General features: G+C 40.5%; 1 protein-coding gene across 1 annotated transcript in view; it reads right to left on the minus strand.

Moving 5' to 3' along the window:
- The window catches only part of SMC2 (structural maintenance of chromosomes 2), a 166,584-nt gene that overhangs the window by 20,894 nt on the left and 131,654 nt on the right, over positions 1 to 14,036 (minus strand). The window contains 3 exon segments of the mRNA XM_033926356.1: positions 3,220 to 3,336; positions 9,168 to 9,368; positions 12,381 to 12,575. Of these exon segments, the coding sequence (XP_033782247.1) occupies positions 3,220 to 3,336; positions 9,168 to 9,368; positions 12,381 to 12,575 (513 nt within the window).

Here is a 14,036-nt window from a genome sequence, read left to right on the forward strand (position 1 = left end):
GCAGGCTGAAGAGGCTTGGAGGGTTGAGTGGCCTGAGAACGAGCCTGGGCATGGTGCTGCTGTTGACGGGGCCGCCGAGGTTGTTGAGGAGGCGGATTGAGTGGCCTGGCTGAGAACCTGCGCTGATAAGATGACTGAGGTCGATAAGGTCGGGCAGGCGGAGCCTTCTTTTTTGGTTTGATCAGGGTGTCCCACCTTGTTTCATGGGCGGAGAGTTTCTGGGTGGTGGAATCCAGTGACTCTCCAAAAAGTTCATCCCCGAGACAGGGGGCATTGGCTAGACGGTCCTGGTGGTTGATGTCCAGGTCGGAGACTCTCAGCCAGGCCAAGCGGCGCATGGCAACGGCCATGGCAGAGGCACGGGAGGTGAGCTCGAACGAGTCGTATATCGAGCGGACCATAAACTTGCGCAGCTGAAGAAGGCCAGAGATGTGCTGTTGGAACAGCGGGACCTTGCGCTCCGGGAGGTATTTCTGAAGGGCAGACAGCTTCTGAACCAAATGTTTCATGTAAAATGAAAAATGGAATGAATAATTATTTGCCCTGTTGGCCAGCATGGCATTCTGGTAGAGCCTCTTGCCAAACTTGTCCATGGTCTTACCCTCTCTGCCAGGAGGGGTAGAGGCATAGACACTGGAGCCCTGAGTCTTTTTCAAGGTGGATTCAACAAGAAGGGACTCATGGGGCAATTGAGACTTGTCGAACCCTGGAATAGGGATGACTCGATAGAGGTTGTCCAGTTTACGTGGAGCCCCCAGTACCGTAAGGGGATTCTCTAAGTTTTTGTAAAAGGTCTCCCGTAGGATGTCATGCACGGGGAGCTTGAGGAACTCTTTAGGAGGCTGTTCGAAATCTAAAGCCTCCAGGAAGGCTTGAGACTTCTTTGAGTCAGATTCTAAAGGAAGGGACAGGGCTGCAGACATTTCCCTCAGAAATTTAGAAAAGGAGGACTGCTCCGGTTTGGAGGTGGCATCGGGTGCCGACGGGTCCTCCTCAGATGAGGAGGGATCCTCCTCGGTACCGAGAGGGGTTTCCTCCCATAAGTCAGGGTCCCGGACCTCTGGTGCATGTCGAGACACCGGGGTGGAAGGTGAGGTATGGCGGGTTTTGGATAAAGATTTTCCAGACCGCACCGAAACGGTACCAGGAGAGGAAGACCGGCGTCGATCCCGGTCCCGGGAAGAATGACGCACTGCTTGGTGCCGAGGAGGATCCGATGTGGTATGGGAGTGCACCACTGGATGGGCATGAAGCTGCTCAGCCGAAAGAATCGGCATGGAAGTATTGATGGGTACCGAAGGGGTGGATACCGGGGGCTCGGTACGGGGCTCGGGCCGGTCTGGTACCGGAAGGAGCGGTGCCAGGATAGTGGGCAACAGGTGTTTGAGCTGCTGCTGCAATTGTTCCTGGAGTTGAGCCTTTAAGATGGCCGAGATACGGTCATCTAGGGGTGGCATCGGAACCGCTTTCTTTTTCTTTGGTTCCTTAGATGCCGCTCCACACCCCGGCGATGAGGAGGCCGATGACGAGGCACTCACCGAGATCGGGGCGGAGCGCTTGCGGGACCGGTGCGATGCCGGCAAGGTCGGCGTCGCCACCGTAGTAGGAGGGCGCTCGAGGGAAGAGGAAGGCTTCTTAGCCGGTTTACCTGGCGCCAGAGACGCCGATGTGGGGTCGGGCGGTGTCGAGGTAGACGGTGCCGATTTCTGTGGTACCGTTGTCGATGTCGAGGAGTCCATCGCCGACCCGGTGCCGAAGAGGAGAGTTTGTTGAATTCTTCGGTTTTTAAGGGTTCTCTTTTGAAGAGTGGCACAGCGGGTGCAGGAGTCCGCCCGATGCTCCGGACCCAAACACTGCAAACACCAATTGTGTGGGTCAGTGAGGGAGATCGGGCGTGCACACCGCTGGCACTTTTTAAAACCGACCTGCGGGGGCATGAAGGGGAAAACGGCCTCCGCAAAATCGAACCCCGAGGCCTGTATAATGGCAACAGGCCCCGCCGGGGCAAAAGGAAAAAAGGGGAAAAAAGCAAAGTCTTTTTTTTTTTTTTTTACAAAGCAAAGAAAAAAGAAACCCGAAGGCAAAGGAAGATAAAAAAATGGAAAAAAAGCGCGAGCGGGAAGGCAAAAAGTGGTTTCAACGGCTGTTGAAAAAAACACACGCGTCTTCTTCGCTCCGCGGAAACGAAGAAACTGGGGACCACGCACTCCTACGTCGGGCGGGAAGGCACTCGCGCACGCGCGGTGCGGCCAACTAGAAACTTCTAGTTAAAAAGGTCCGTACCGAGGGCTCCGTCGGTGACGTCACCCATGTGTTAAGAATATGCTGCCTGCTTGTCCTGGGATAATAATTTATTTGGTGCTTCTGGAAGTTTTATGGATAGGGGATTTCAGGTATTGATGTGGGGGATGAGGAAGATCAGGGAGAAAGGAAAGTCTAGGATCTTAGTGGGGGATACAGAAAGGGGAGAAGGAGGTTCTTGAATTTCTGGGAGAGGAAGTATCCCTTTCCTGGCTCCAGCCTTCTCCCCCCTTTACATCTCCACTCTTTTCCCACTCCTGATCCTATTTCTCTCTTGTTCTTCCCAACTAGCCCCTTGTTTCTCTTTCTTTCTCCACCCACAGATCTTTGAGTTCCTTCAAGTGTGAAAACACACAGCCCTATTTCAGATATTCCATGTTCCCCCAAGTCTCATTATCCATGCAACCTCTCAGCCACTTTTCATAATCCTTCTATATATTCTCTCTAGCCAACTCCCTCCCCGATTCTTTCGCATATCACTCAGTCCAGGTTTTATACAAATCCCTCCTATCCTGTGCTGACCAGACAGGAAAAGCAAAGAGCCATGGCAGCACTTTTGGCTAAACCCTGTTTTGCCACCCAGGGCACAGCAGATGCTTTGAATTGCATAAAACAATACAGCTGTGCAGGGGTTGGTTTTATGGTCCTTCCTGCAATGTTAAGTGATCAGAAACTTGTTTATAAAAACACATTTGTACTGAATGATATTATGAAAGTATCTATCAAGGCTAGAAATATAGTTAGACTAGTTATTAAATTTAGACACTCTTACAAGACACTCTTAAATCCAGCATGCACTAAATTTCTATTTATATCTCACTTTCTAGAACAGTACTTTAATTATCTTTTCAATATGTTTTACATTTCCATAAGATAAAGATTCCCTTAGGAATTGCACAGGTTAACATAATAGAATACCTTTTGCCAGGCAATATTTAAGGCTTCATTTTTCTTTTCATCCAGTTCTTTAATAGTAGCAAGAATTTTAGTCTTGTCATTCTCTACGATCCTTTTCTTCTTCATTAAATCATTGTACTGGTAAAAATCACAAAACAAGATTACATTCTCACAAATCAATCTGGGTAACAATTTAAATGATCAAAGATGAATGACGACTTGTAGAAAATTTGAGAAGAAATCAATAGTTTTCTTAGTCTGGTATTTTCTTTTTATCTATTGACAAGCAGGATTAAAATAAGCCACACATTCACTTGTAAAGTACCCTTCTCGCTGGTTATCATTCCTTTTGTGAGAAATTTTCTGACCCCTACTTGTTCTGTTTCTCTGTTTTAATTAGATCGTAAGCTCTATTGAACAGGTATTGTTTCTTACATGTTTAGTAGACAGCGCTGCGTACGACTAGCAGTGCTAAGCGCTACAGAAATAAGTAGTAAGTGACATCAGATGATGCTGGTATAAATCAGTTTTCAAGAGTTCTAAACAAAATTGCTCAGTTTCCCAAGTACTTGTTTGCATTCCCATGATGCCAAGAGAGGAAACTGGGATTTGTTTTCTTCCTTCTGAAAATAAATGCATTCAGCTTTCTCCCCACTCTTATGAATAATTTTTTTTAGCAAGTTTCTATACTTCCCCCTCCTCATTCGCGATTTCGGCACTCGCGATTTCACATATTTGCAATTTTTTTTTTTTTGGGGGGGGGGGGAAACCCTCAATGGTTTTGCACATTTCCCGCCTCTCTCCAGCCTTCCCCCTGGCATCCAGGCCTTACCTGGTGGTCTAGCGAGGCAGGAGCGATCTTCCTATGCTCCTGCCCTGTGTAGATCGCCAATAGGAAATGGATGCCATGAGCTCCCATCATAGTCTCGAGAGACTACGGGAACTCACAGCAGTCGTTTCCTATTGGCGATCTGCATGGAGCAGGAGCGTAGGAAGATCGCTCCTGCCCCGAAAGCCCGCTAGACCACCAGGTAAGGCCGGGATGCTAGGGGGAAGGCGGGAGGAGGCGGGGGTGGGTCAGAGCCGGACCAGAAGATATTTGTGGTTTTTCACCATTCGCAGTCCGGCTCTGCCCCTATCCCCCGCAAATCCGGAGGGAGAAGTGTAGGTTTGGCCTTGGTATGAGTTCTTGTACCCTTTTCCTATATATAGCCATCACACCCATACCTTCTCTTCAGTTCATATTCTTATTTTCACTTAGATTCCAATTTCTCATGTACCTTTTCGGTAGTAGCTAAAAGAGAGTTGCATTCTGGTGTAGTAAGTCTTCTCTGCCTCCTGAGGGTTTAAAACCTAAGGGCTATCAATTGAGGGAGAGGTACCCAAAATGACAAAGATCATCAGTGGGATTTAAACAGGTCTTCCCTGTTTTTCAACCTACTGCTATAACTCCAATTTTCACCACTGAATTTAAAATTTAGTGGAAGCCCTCTTTAGCATGGTAGGTAAATAGTTTTAAACACTTCCCTAAACATAATAGGCATGTGACAAGGACAAATATATATGACTTCTGTCTGCAAGACATGTTTGGGGGAAAGACCATGAGGAAGCTTCATGTCAACAGTATACACATGTTCCAAGGTCCAGACGCTCAAGATCAAAGGCTCTTTGGGCCATATTATGTAAACGGTACCATAAGTTAGGCGCCAGTAGGCACCTAGGTTGCGCCTACCTTAACTGCTTTAATCCGTGTGGTAATTGACTGAACCATTAAAATCCAATTAAAATCTTGTTAAAACAAGTAGGCACCCATGTTCCCTCTAAGCTGAGCATATGAACCATTGCTCATACATTCTAAGAGTTTCACTCACAGATTTTTACATGGTCGCTCACAAAAATACTTTCAAGTGATGTGTTTAATTGTATTGTTTTATTGTTTGTGCACTTGATGTAAGATTGAAAACGAATAAAGAATTTTAAAAAAAACCCCAAAAATACTTTCAAATCTGAAAAATTGTTTTTTAGAATGTGTGGCTCACATGAAAACAGATTTTTAGAACTTGTCGCTCACATGAGAAAAAATCTACACACACCTGGCCAATCCTTAGAGGAAGTATTGGTAGGTGCTGGAACTGCACCTACAGCATGGTGGCTAGCGATGCCTAAGGTCAAAGTAGGTGTGGTTAGGGGTGGAGGTGACCTTAGGTGACCTTACGATTCTCCCAAAAACATAGGCACTGGTAATGTAGGCCAGGGTATTAAAAGCCTGCATTGCCTGAGCCTAAGTTTTTTCTTAGGCTTCAGTAGCCGTGATTCTATTAATGGCACCTAAGTGTGATTGACATGCGGTTGGCTCCTTTTTTTAAGGCAATGTTTACAGAATCCAGGCCTTTGAGACCACTGGAGAAGGTACTTGGCACAGAAAATAGTGCTCTTATTTCCCAAAGGGAGATCATCTCATTTAGAAAAGAAAGAAAAAAGGACTCTCCATGAGAAGGATCCTCTTAATCTTCAAGAAGAGTGTGCATGGGAAATCTAAGTCCCTTTAGTGGCGCCAGTCAAAGAATCCATAATAAAGAAGGTCCATGCGCCCCTGAAGCACCTCAACACAAGACAAGTTCACAGCATCAAGAGTAAGGTCTACAGTGCAGGTAAGAAACCTATTGTTTTATGTATTTTGAAGTATCATCTCCTTCCCTAGAAGAATTGCTTGATAGATAAATGTCTGAGCTGCAAATGTGTTTTATGTATTTTAATTTGTAATTCACTTTAATGTTATGGAGAGACGAAACATTAAATGCTGTAAAGTACTGGCACAGAAATTAATGCAATTCTCAGCACAGAAGGTAAGTACCATTCGAAGCGAGACACCAATCTCTGAAATCTTGAGGAAGGGATCCCTGCAGGACAGCTTACAAATTCTGATACCTTCTGGCCAAAGTTACGGCCACTAAAAATAATCTTGACTGTTAAGTCCTTGAGTGAGGCCTCCTCCAAGGGCACATAAAGAGCCCAAGCCTGTGCTCGCAAGACAAGATTAAGATTTCAGAATGGAAAGGTCTGGTGTACAGGGGAGCAAACACACAATACTCCCTTTAAAAATCTGGGCACATCTCGATGAGAAGTCAAGGTTTGCTGTTTGGTCTTCCCTCTAGATCAGGAAAGACCCACTATCTGTATTTTGAGTGAACCCACTGCAAGGCCTTTATTGAACCCCTCCTGAAGAAAGGCTAAGACCATGACAATTGGGAACTTAGTCAAATCTGTGTTTCTGACTGCACCAGCCATGAAAACACATCCAAGCCTTCAAATAGACTGCCACAGTGGACTTCTTAGATCTTAGCAGGGTGGTTTTCACTAAGTCTGAACAGTCTTTGCGCACTAAGAATTTGTGCTCAAAGCTGTAAAATCAAAGTGGTCTGGATCTTCTAGGGCAACTGGGCTTTGTGAAAGGAGTCCCAGAGGACAGAGAAGCCTGATCCCCTTGCTCCTCTGTAGATGCACCAGGTCTGCGTACCACCGCTACCTCGGCCAGTCTAGGGCAACCAGAATTACTCAGCCCTTATGGGTCCTTACCCTTTGGAGGACTCTTCCCATCATCAGGGGAAATACATACAGAAGCTCTGCTGGAGGCCAGAGCTGGACCACAGTGTTCAAGCTAATCGTTTCCTGGCTCATATCTTCAAATGAAGAACCAAGTAGCCTTCTTATTGCTGGCTGATGCCATGAGATTGAATGTCGATCATCCTCAATGCTGAGCAATGTTGTCGAAGTCTCCTGCGACAAACACCACTCTCCTGGATTGTGTCTGATGACTCAGGAAATCCACATGCACATTGTCCTCTTCTTCTACATGTGCCACCGAAAGAACCAATAGATGGGCCTTGGCACATTGGAACAGCATTTTAGCCTCTAATATCAGTGGTGCACTCCTGGGTACTTCCCTGCTGGCTGACGTAGGCTACCGCTGTGGCATTGTCTGAGAAGACACGGACCACCTTGCCCTCCAAGATGCTCTCCAGTGCCCAAAGGGCTAACCTGATCGCTCTCAGCTCCAAGTGGTTGATTGAACAACCCCTCGATAATGGACTCCCCAGCCAAAGAGGATAGCATCTGTCGTCAAATAGGTCACTTCTTTTCTCATAGTTTTCCTTAGTTGGCTTTCATTAGTTGTGTGTTGAGTTTACTTTTCTTTCTCGCCTACCTGTTTTTAGGAACTCTGGTTGCTATTTTTTGTTTGTTTTTGAACTGATTATTGAAATTCATGAAACAGTGCAAACCAAAAGGTTCACATTCAAGAATCATAGAAAGATTGGATGCAAGTAGGCATAAGAACATTAGAGGATGTTATTTCAAATGGAAAACTGCTTGATTTTTCATGGTTGCAACAATCTTTTGGTATCTCAAAATTTCAATTTTATAAATGGTTGCAACTGAAACAAGCTATTCAGAAAGGGTTCCCTGAATGGTGTAATTTGAAAAATTTTTATAGCCTACAATTCCACTGTTTTCAGGCAGATATGCTTGGGCATCAAGCCGCCAAGTGGTATAAATTAATATCTGAACTTATGAATAAGAAACCCAAAAACGCTCTTAGGGATATTTGGAGCATTGAGATTAAGTAGTATATTTCTGCATCTCGATGGCCACATATTTGGTCTTGGAAGATGAGGTGTAGAGGGTCAGCGTCTATGAAACAAACTTGGTTCTTTTTGTTACATCGGTCTTTTTGGACCCCAGTTAGGTTGAATAAATTAGATAATTCTAGATCTAATAGATGCTGTCACTGTCACCTAGACATAGGAACATTAGACCATCTATTGTTTTACTGCCTTAGAAGTCTGAATTTTTGGAAATCAATTTGGGGACAAATTAATAACATTTTAAATTCTGAGATTCCTTTAACCTGTGAAATAATAATTTGCAGTACTATTTTGCATATTAAAAATCCCCTAGATAAACATAAAAGACGTCTCTTTTTAATTATGACAAGTACAGCTATACAACTGATTACACGAAACTGGAAAAACTGGGATCGTCTCAACTTTACATTTTGATGGGCAAGTTTATGTCTAATATATAAATATGAAAAAATGAATGCTGCTATATTAGGGAATAATGAAAACTAAATTAATTTGGGGCCCATTGACGTCCTTTGTAGAATCTCTATAGTTATGGTTTGTTATTAGATAATATGCACATCCAGGGAGGGGGGAGGGATGGGAGGTAAATAAAGTTGGAAAAATTGTTGGGAAAGTTTTGATGGGGTGAGGGGAGGGTATTACTAAGCATGAATATTTGAAAAATTTTAAGTGATGTCTATATTGTAAAATGATTAATTTATCTGTATTTCACTTATTGTATATGTTTTAAAAATGAATAAAGAATATAAAAAAAGAATCATGAATAGTAACACTGCAACCATAGCAACACAGTTTTAATAGTTTTCTTTTTTTTTTAATTTCTAAACTTTCCATCAGTGGCATCAGCATTTACTTTAAAGTACTATTCCCATGGAATCCCAGGGTGCATTTTCTATGAACCAGCTCATTTGATTTTGTTAAGACTCCAGGAAACCAGAGGCACTATCTCCTTGGGCAACTTCATTAAATCTACTCCTCCCTGATGTTAGATATGCAATGTGGAATGCCATTTTTCAGGGTTTAATTTAGTGATATTTAAGAATTTCATTGCATAGTCCTTCATTCTCTGCCTGTAACTTGTGAACTGAAGTATATGGGAAGATATTAGGTCTTACTGGATCCATGGAAAATAAAGATCTGAGGTGGCTCTGATGACACAGGACATGCACAGTCTGGCTCAAAGCTTTACCAGCTGGGAGGATAACTTGCTCACATGTGCTCTGTAAGATGATGTTACCTATTTGTGAAGATATATCATCTTGCTGGTCTTCAGAGAAGAGGGTTATTTATTTTAACCACCAAAGAATATCTGTTTTTAGCACTTACTCTTTCTTCTGCTTGTGTAAGCATGTTCATGGCTCTCATGTTAACATTCCTGCCCAACTTCTCTTTTTTCTCCTGTAACTTCTGCAGCCTTTGGCCTGCTTCTTTGGGGTTATTTGTTTTAAAGTCATAGACTGTATTGGCTTGGCCGAACAAATGCTTCTCAGAGGCAATCCACTCATAATCTTTAAGCATTTTAGTAACCTAGAAAGAAAAATAAAAGACCAATAGATTAAAAATCTCTTTACTCATACCGTGTTTCCCCGAAAATAAGACAGTCATATATTAATTTTGAGTCCAAAAAACACACTAGGGCTTATTTTCATGGATGTCTTATTTTTTTGTGTGTGTACAGCGATGGGCGTTTCTGTTTTGGTATTTCAGCACTGCTGTCAGCGCACATAACTTTTGGCTACTGGAATTTTGGACACCCAAAAGGTGGCATCCAAAAGTTCCAAGCTCCCCCACCCTAACAACACACTGACCTCTGGTACTCAGAAACAGGGGGAGTTAACTTTCCTAGCTTCCTGGAATACCACACAGCGCACATCCTTAAACAATCTACTGGATGGTTTACTGATAGTGGAAGTGCGGAAGATTATCCTGAATGGTTACATGTGCAACTAACATTATTGGACAATTATCCTTTATGTCTTCTTCCGTTTTCACCAAACAGTAAGTTAACTAATAGAGATGTTCTTCTTGATAGTATGTCGCAAGCCATGAAGAAGATTGAGAAATGCTTGACTACGCTACATGTACCTATATGAAATAATAAGCAGATTAAGATACAAAGAATGATGGTGCAATGGTCAGTGTGGCAACAGGCTGGTATATGATCAATTACGAAAAGATGAAAAATGGTTATCCTTCCAGGATTTGCAACTTGTATACAAGTTACCTTCTAATCAATTCTATAAATGGATACAACACTGCCTTAGTGCCTTTTTGAAGTGCAAACAGCTCTGTTCTTCCTCCCCAAGCCTGCTGTCTTTTGTGGAAGTAATATCATCTAAAAAAAGGGTTCTAAGTGGTATAAAATATTACAGGCTAATGCATTTTCTCATCCCAAGGGAACGGAATCTACGTGGCAATTTGCTATAAAAGACATCTCTGAGCAGTGTTGGGAGAAGGTTTGGAATTCCATCCACAAATCATTAAGATCGGCTGCAATTAAACAATCCATATTTTTTGTGTTTCACAAAGCCACATGGACACCTTATAAATTATCTAAAATCAAAAGTGATACATCAAATAAATGTTGGTCATGTTTAAAAGAGGTTGGCAAGTCACTTAATCCCCCAATGCCCCAGGTACATTAGGTAGTAGATTGTGAGCCCGCCGGGACAGACAAGGAAAAATGCTTGAGCACCTGAATAAATTAATGTAAACCGTTCTGTGCTCCCTTGGGAGAACGGTATAGAAAATTAAATAAATAAAATAAACCCATTCACTGTACTACTGTGATAATATAAGTGATTACTGGGTAAAAGTTTGAGACATCTGTAACATTAAATATTATTGTATTGGGTCATTTTGGGCTTCAGAAGCCAATATCTGATGATCACTCTAAATTAAGCATTTTGCTCAATTTGGCCATTAAAATCATCTTAAGCATTGGAAGGATGCATCAATGGTAGAATACATAACCTGGAATACTGTTTGTATAACTGCTAAATTTGAACGTGTTGCTGCAGAAAGATTAAATGTGTTAAACAAATTTAATAAAATATGGGAGCCATTAGAACATTACAGTTATGCGCCTGTTAAACCATCATGATTTGTTTGAACGAGGTGTACATCCATACGGTCTTGTTGTATTTATGATAGTATTAATGAGCAAATGTTAATTGTTGCTTATATTGTTTCTTCCTTTTCTCTTTTATATATACATACGATTCATGTTATAATGTATTTTGTGCAAATACTAATCAAAATTATTGAACATATGAAACAGGGCCTGTGCTCGCTTGCTGTTGTAGCCAGGGAGGTCCTACCCCAAGAAGTACCTTGAGGAAGCCCACATTTCCCTTCTGCTCAAGGATTGACGGCCCTGATTCTAAGTACCTGAGATCAGTGCATCTGAGGAACTTTCGAATGCTGCCATTTGGGCATCCAAATTCCAGCGCTAAAAATTTTTGAAGCCAAAAGTTCTGCACCAACAGCAATGGTCGAAAGTCCTGCTTTACCTTGGGCACTTGAATAAATTTATACCTGCTTGGGAATTGGTGTACTTGATTCTTGTAAACATGGATTTTATAAAATAATATCTGCATACACCACAACTGTACCTGCACGCCACCCAAATTTGTCCCTGAACATGACATTTCTTCAAATCGCTCTTTACGTTCTGAATCCCAAGAATTATTAATGGTTCCCTCTCTAAAAATAGTAGGGACAAAACGCCATGACATTTTCTCTGTAGTGGCTCCTCTTACTTGGAATTCTCTTCCTTTATATATCAGAAAAAATAAGAACTTAAACCAATTCAAAACTAATTTAAAATCATTTCTTTTTAAAATTTCTTTTGACCTCTAAACTCACTTCATTGCCAATTTCTATCTGAGAACCCTCAATCCCTCCCTATTGTTTTTTCCTTCCCCTTTCAGACCTCTCTTTCTCCCTTTTTAGGGAAAATATTTTTGTAACTTTAAGTCCTCATGTTCATTCCATATGTGTCACAGTTTGTCAATATTGTTTTGTGTGTCAAATTCCTTTTAGTTAAAGAAATATTATAATACTATCATTTTACCCCTTTTGTGTTCAATATTATATAATTTAATGATGATTGTTATACTTTGTTAATCGCTTAGTTTGTAATAAGCGATACATCAAATAAAATTAAACTTGAAACTTGACTATACATTGTTGAGTAAAATACATGGCTTCTTGTCATCATGTATACTTCCATATGTAATTACCTCATGGCATATTCATAAAAGCGTTTACTGGCTTAACAAGTTTATTAAATATGCTGGCTGTAAACTGTACAAAGGAATTGTCTTGGCCTTTTTTTTTTTATCAATCTTTATTCCTGCATATTTAGAAATCAAGGGGGTACTGCAGACCAGGAGAAACAAACAAGTTTGCAAAATAAATTCCACCAATATTTTCTCTTATGTTCCGTTGCTTTATGTTCTAAACTAAAAACAGTCAGAAGGAAGCAAAGAAAAAAGGCAACTTGATTTAGCATTGTGAAAGAAAAGCAGAGGTTACCTTGTTGGCTGCATCAGCACTCTCTCGTTTATGTTTGCTGATATTGTGTTCATGCTCTTTAATCTTCAACTGTAGATCATTATTTTGCTCTCGAAGTTTTGTCACCTCTGAAGATTTACCCTTAATTTCTTTATCATGTGTCATAATCACTTCCTTCTGTTTGGCTAATTCCTCCTGGGCTTTCTTTACAGATTCCTATAAGGTAAACACACTTTCATAGAAATATACAGGAAAATCAGAAAAGTGAAAGGTACTTCAACAAGGATGAAGATGAATTACTGTACAACAATTTTTTTTTTTTTTAATCTCTGATGTTCCCACCAATATATTCTGTCTGTAATCAATTTCAAAGCAGGCTTTTAGTTATATTATCCTTTCTATATTACATTCATTTAAATTTATGTTAACTTTTTTTTCCATATTTTATATTATAATTATTTCCTGTTAAACTTACAAACATATAATTGCATTAAGCCTTTGAAATTTTTTTTTTTTTTTTTTTAGAATGTCTGTTACTTTCTAATTCTATTGTAAGAGAGACGTTGAAAAGAATATATTTGAAGCTAAATAAAAACATTCTAAATCGTTGCATTTTGAAATATAGTAAATTCTTTAAAGTTATTTTTCTCTATATAATTAATATATGATGATATATATAGTATAATATTTCCCCAAATTTATATTAATAAATTAAAGACATATTATTCAAAATTAGGATAACATAGGTATTTCTTGAGTTTGAATAAATTTCTCTAGTTTCTCAGCATCATCAAATGTAAAAGTTTTATTTCCGATGGTAACCTTCATGTTTGCAGGATACATTAATCCAAACTTTGCACCTAATTCTCTTAGTTTTGGCCTCAATTCCAACAACTTTTTCCTTTTTATAGCTGTGTTTTTAGCAAAATCAGGAACAAAGTGGATATAAGCATCTTGATATTTAAGACCTTTATTTTGCTTTGCTAGTTGAAGTATTTCTAAGACCTGTTGGTGGCGCAATAGTTTGAATATAAATGGTCTTGGTCTGTGTTGATTTTCTCCTCTCTTCATAGGCACTCTATGTGCTCTTTCTACCTCTATGGGATATTTTGTTTTTATAGGAAGTAGTTTGGGTAACAGATTTTCAATAAAGAGTACCGGATTTCCCTTTTCTGCTCCTTCTGGTAATCCAATCAAACGGACATTACTTCTTCTTTCTCGATTAGAATAATCTTCAATTTCTTTAGTAAGTATTTCTATTTTTTTTCTATCTGTTCGACTGTAACTTGCTTCTTCTTCTACAAACATCATTCTTTCTTCTAGATTATTTGACTTTAATTCCAGGAGATCCATTTTTTTGTTTAGCGCTGAAACGTCCTCTGATATATTCGTAACTTTTTTCGTTAATACTGATAGCATTTCTTTTATTTCCTTTAGTTCTTTTACTACTTCTATATCTGTCATTTTTGAACCTGTCTCCTGTTCCGGTTTTGATCTTTTGCTGCTACCAGCCACCGCAAAGTCGTTTTTGTTCTGTTTTCCTGTTGCCATTCTTTTATCTTGTCTTCTTTATTAATCCAAGCTTATTTTTTTTCCTTATTTTTAAAGTTTTTTTTAGACTTTTTGCAGACTTTCAAGGTCTTTTTCTTGGAGCTCACTTATTAGCCAACCTTCCTC

This window comes from Geotrypetes seraphini, chromosome 1 (genome assembly GCF_902459505.1).
Source record: "Geotrypetes seraphini chromosome 1, aGeoSer1.1, whole genome shotgun sequence".
Classification (NCBI taxonomy): Eukaryota; Metazoa; Chordata; class Amphibia; order Gymnophiona; family Dermophiidae; genus Geotrypetes; species Geotrypetes seraphini.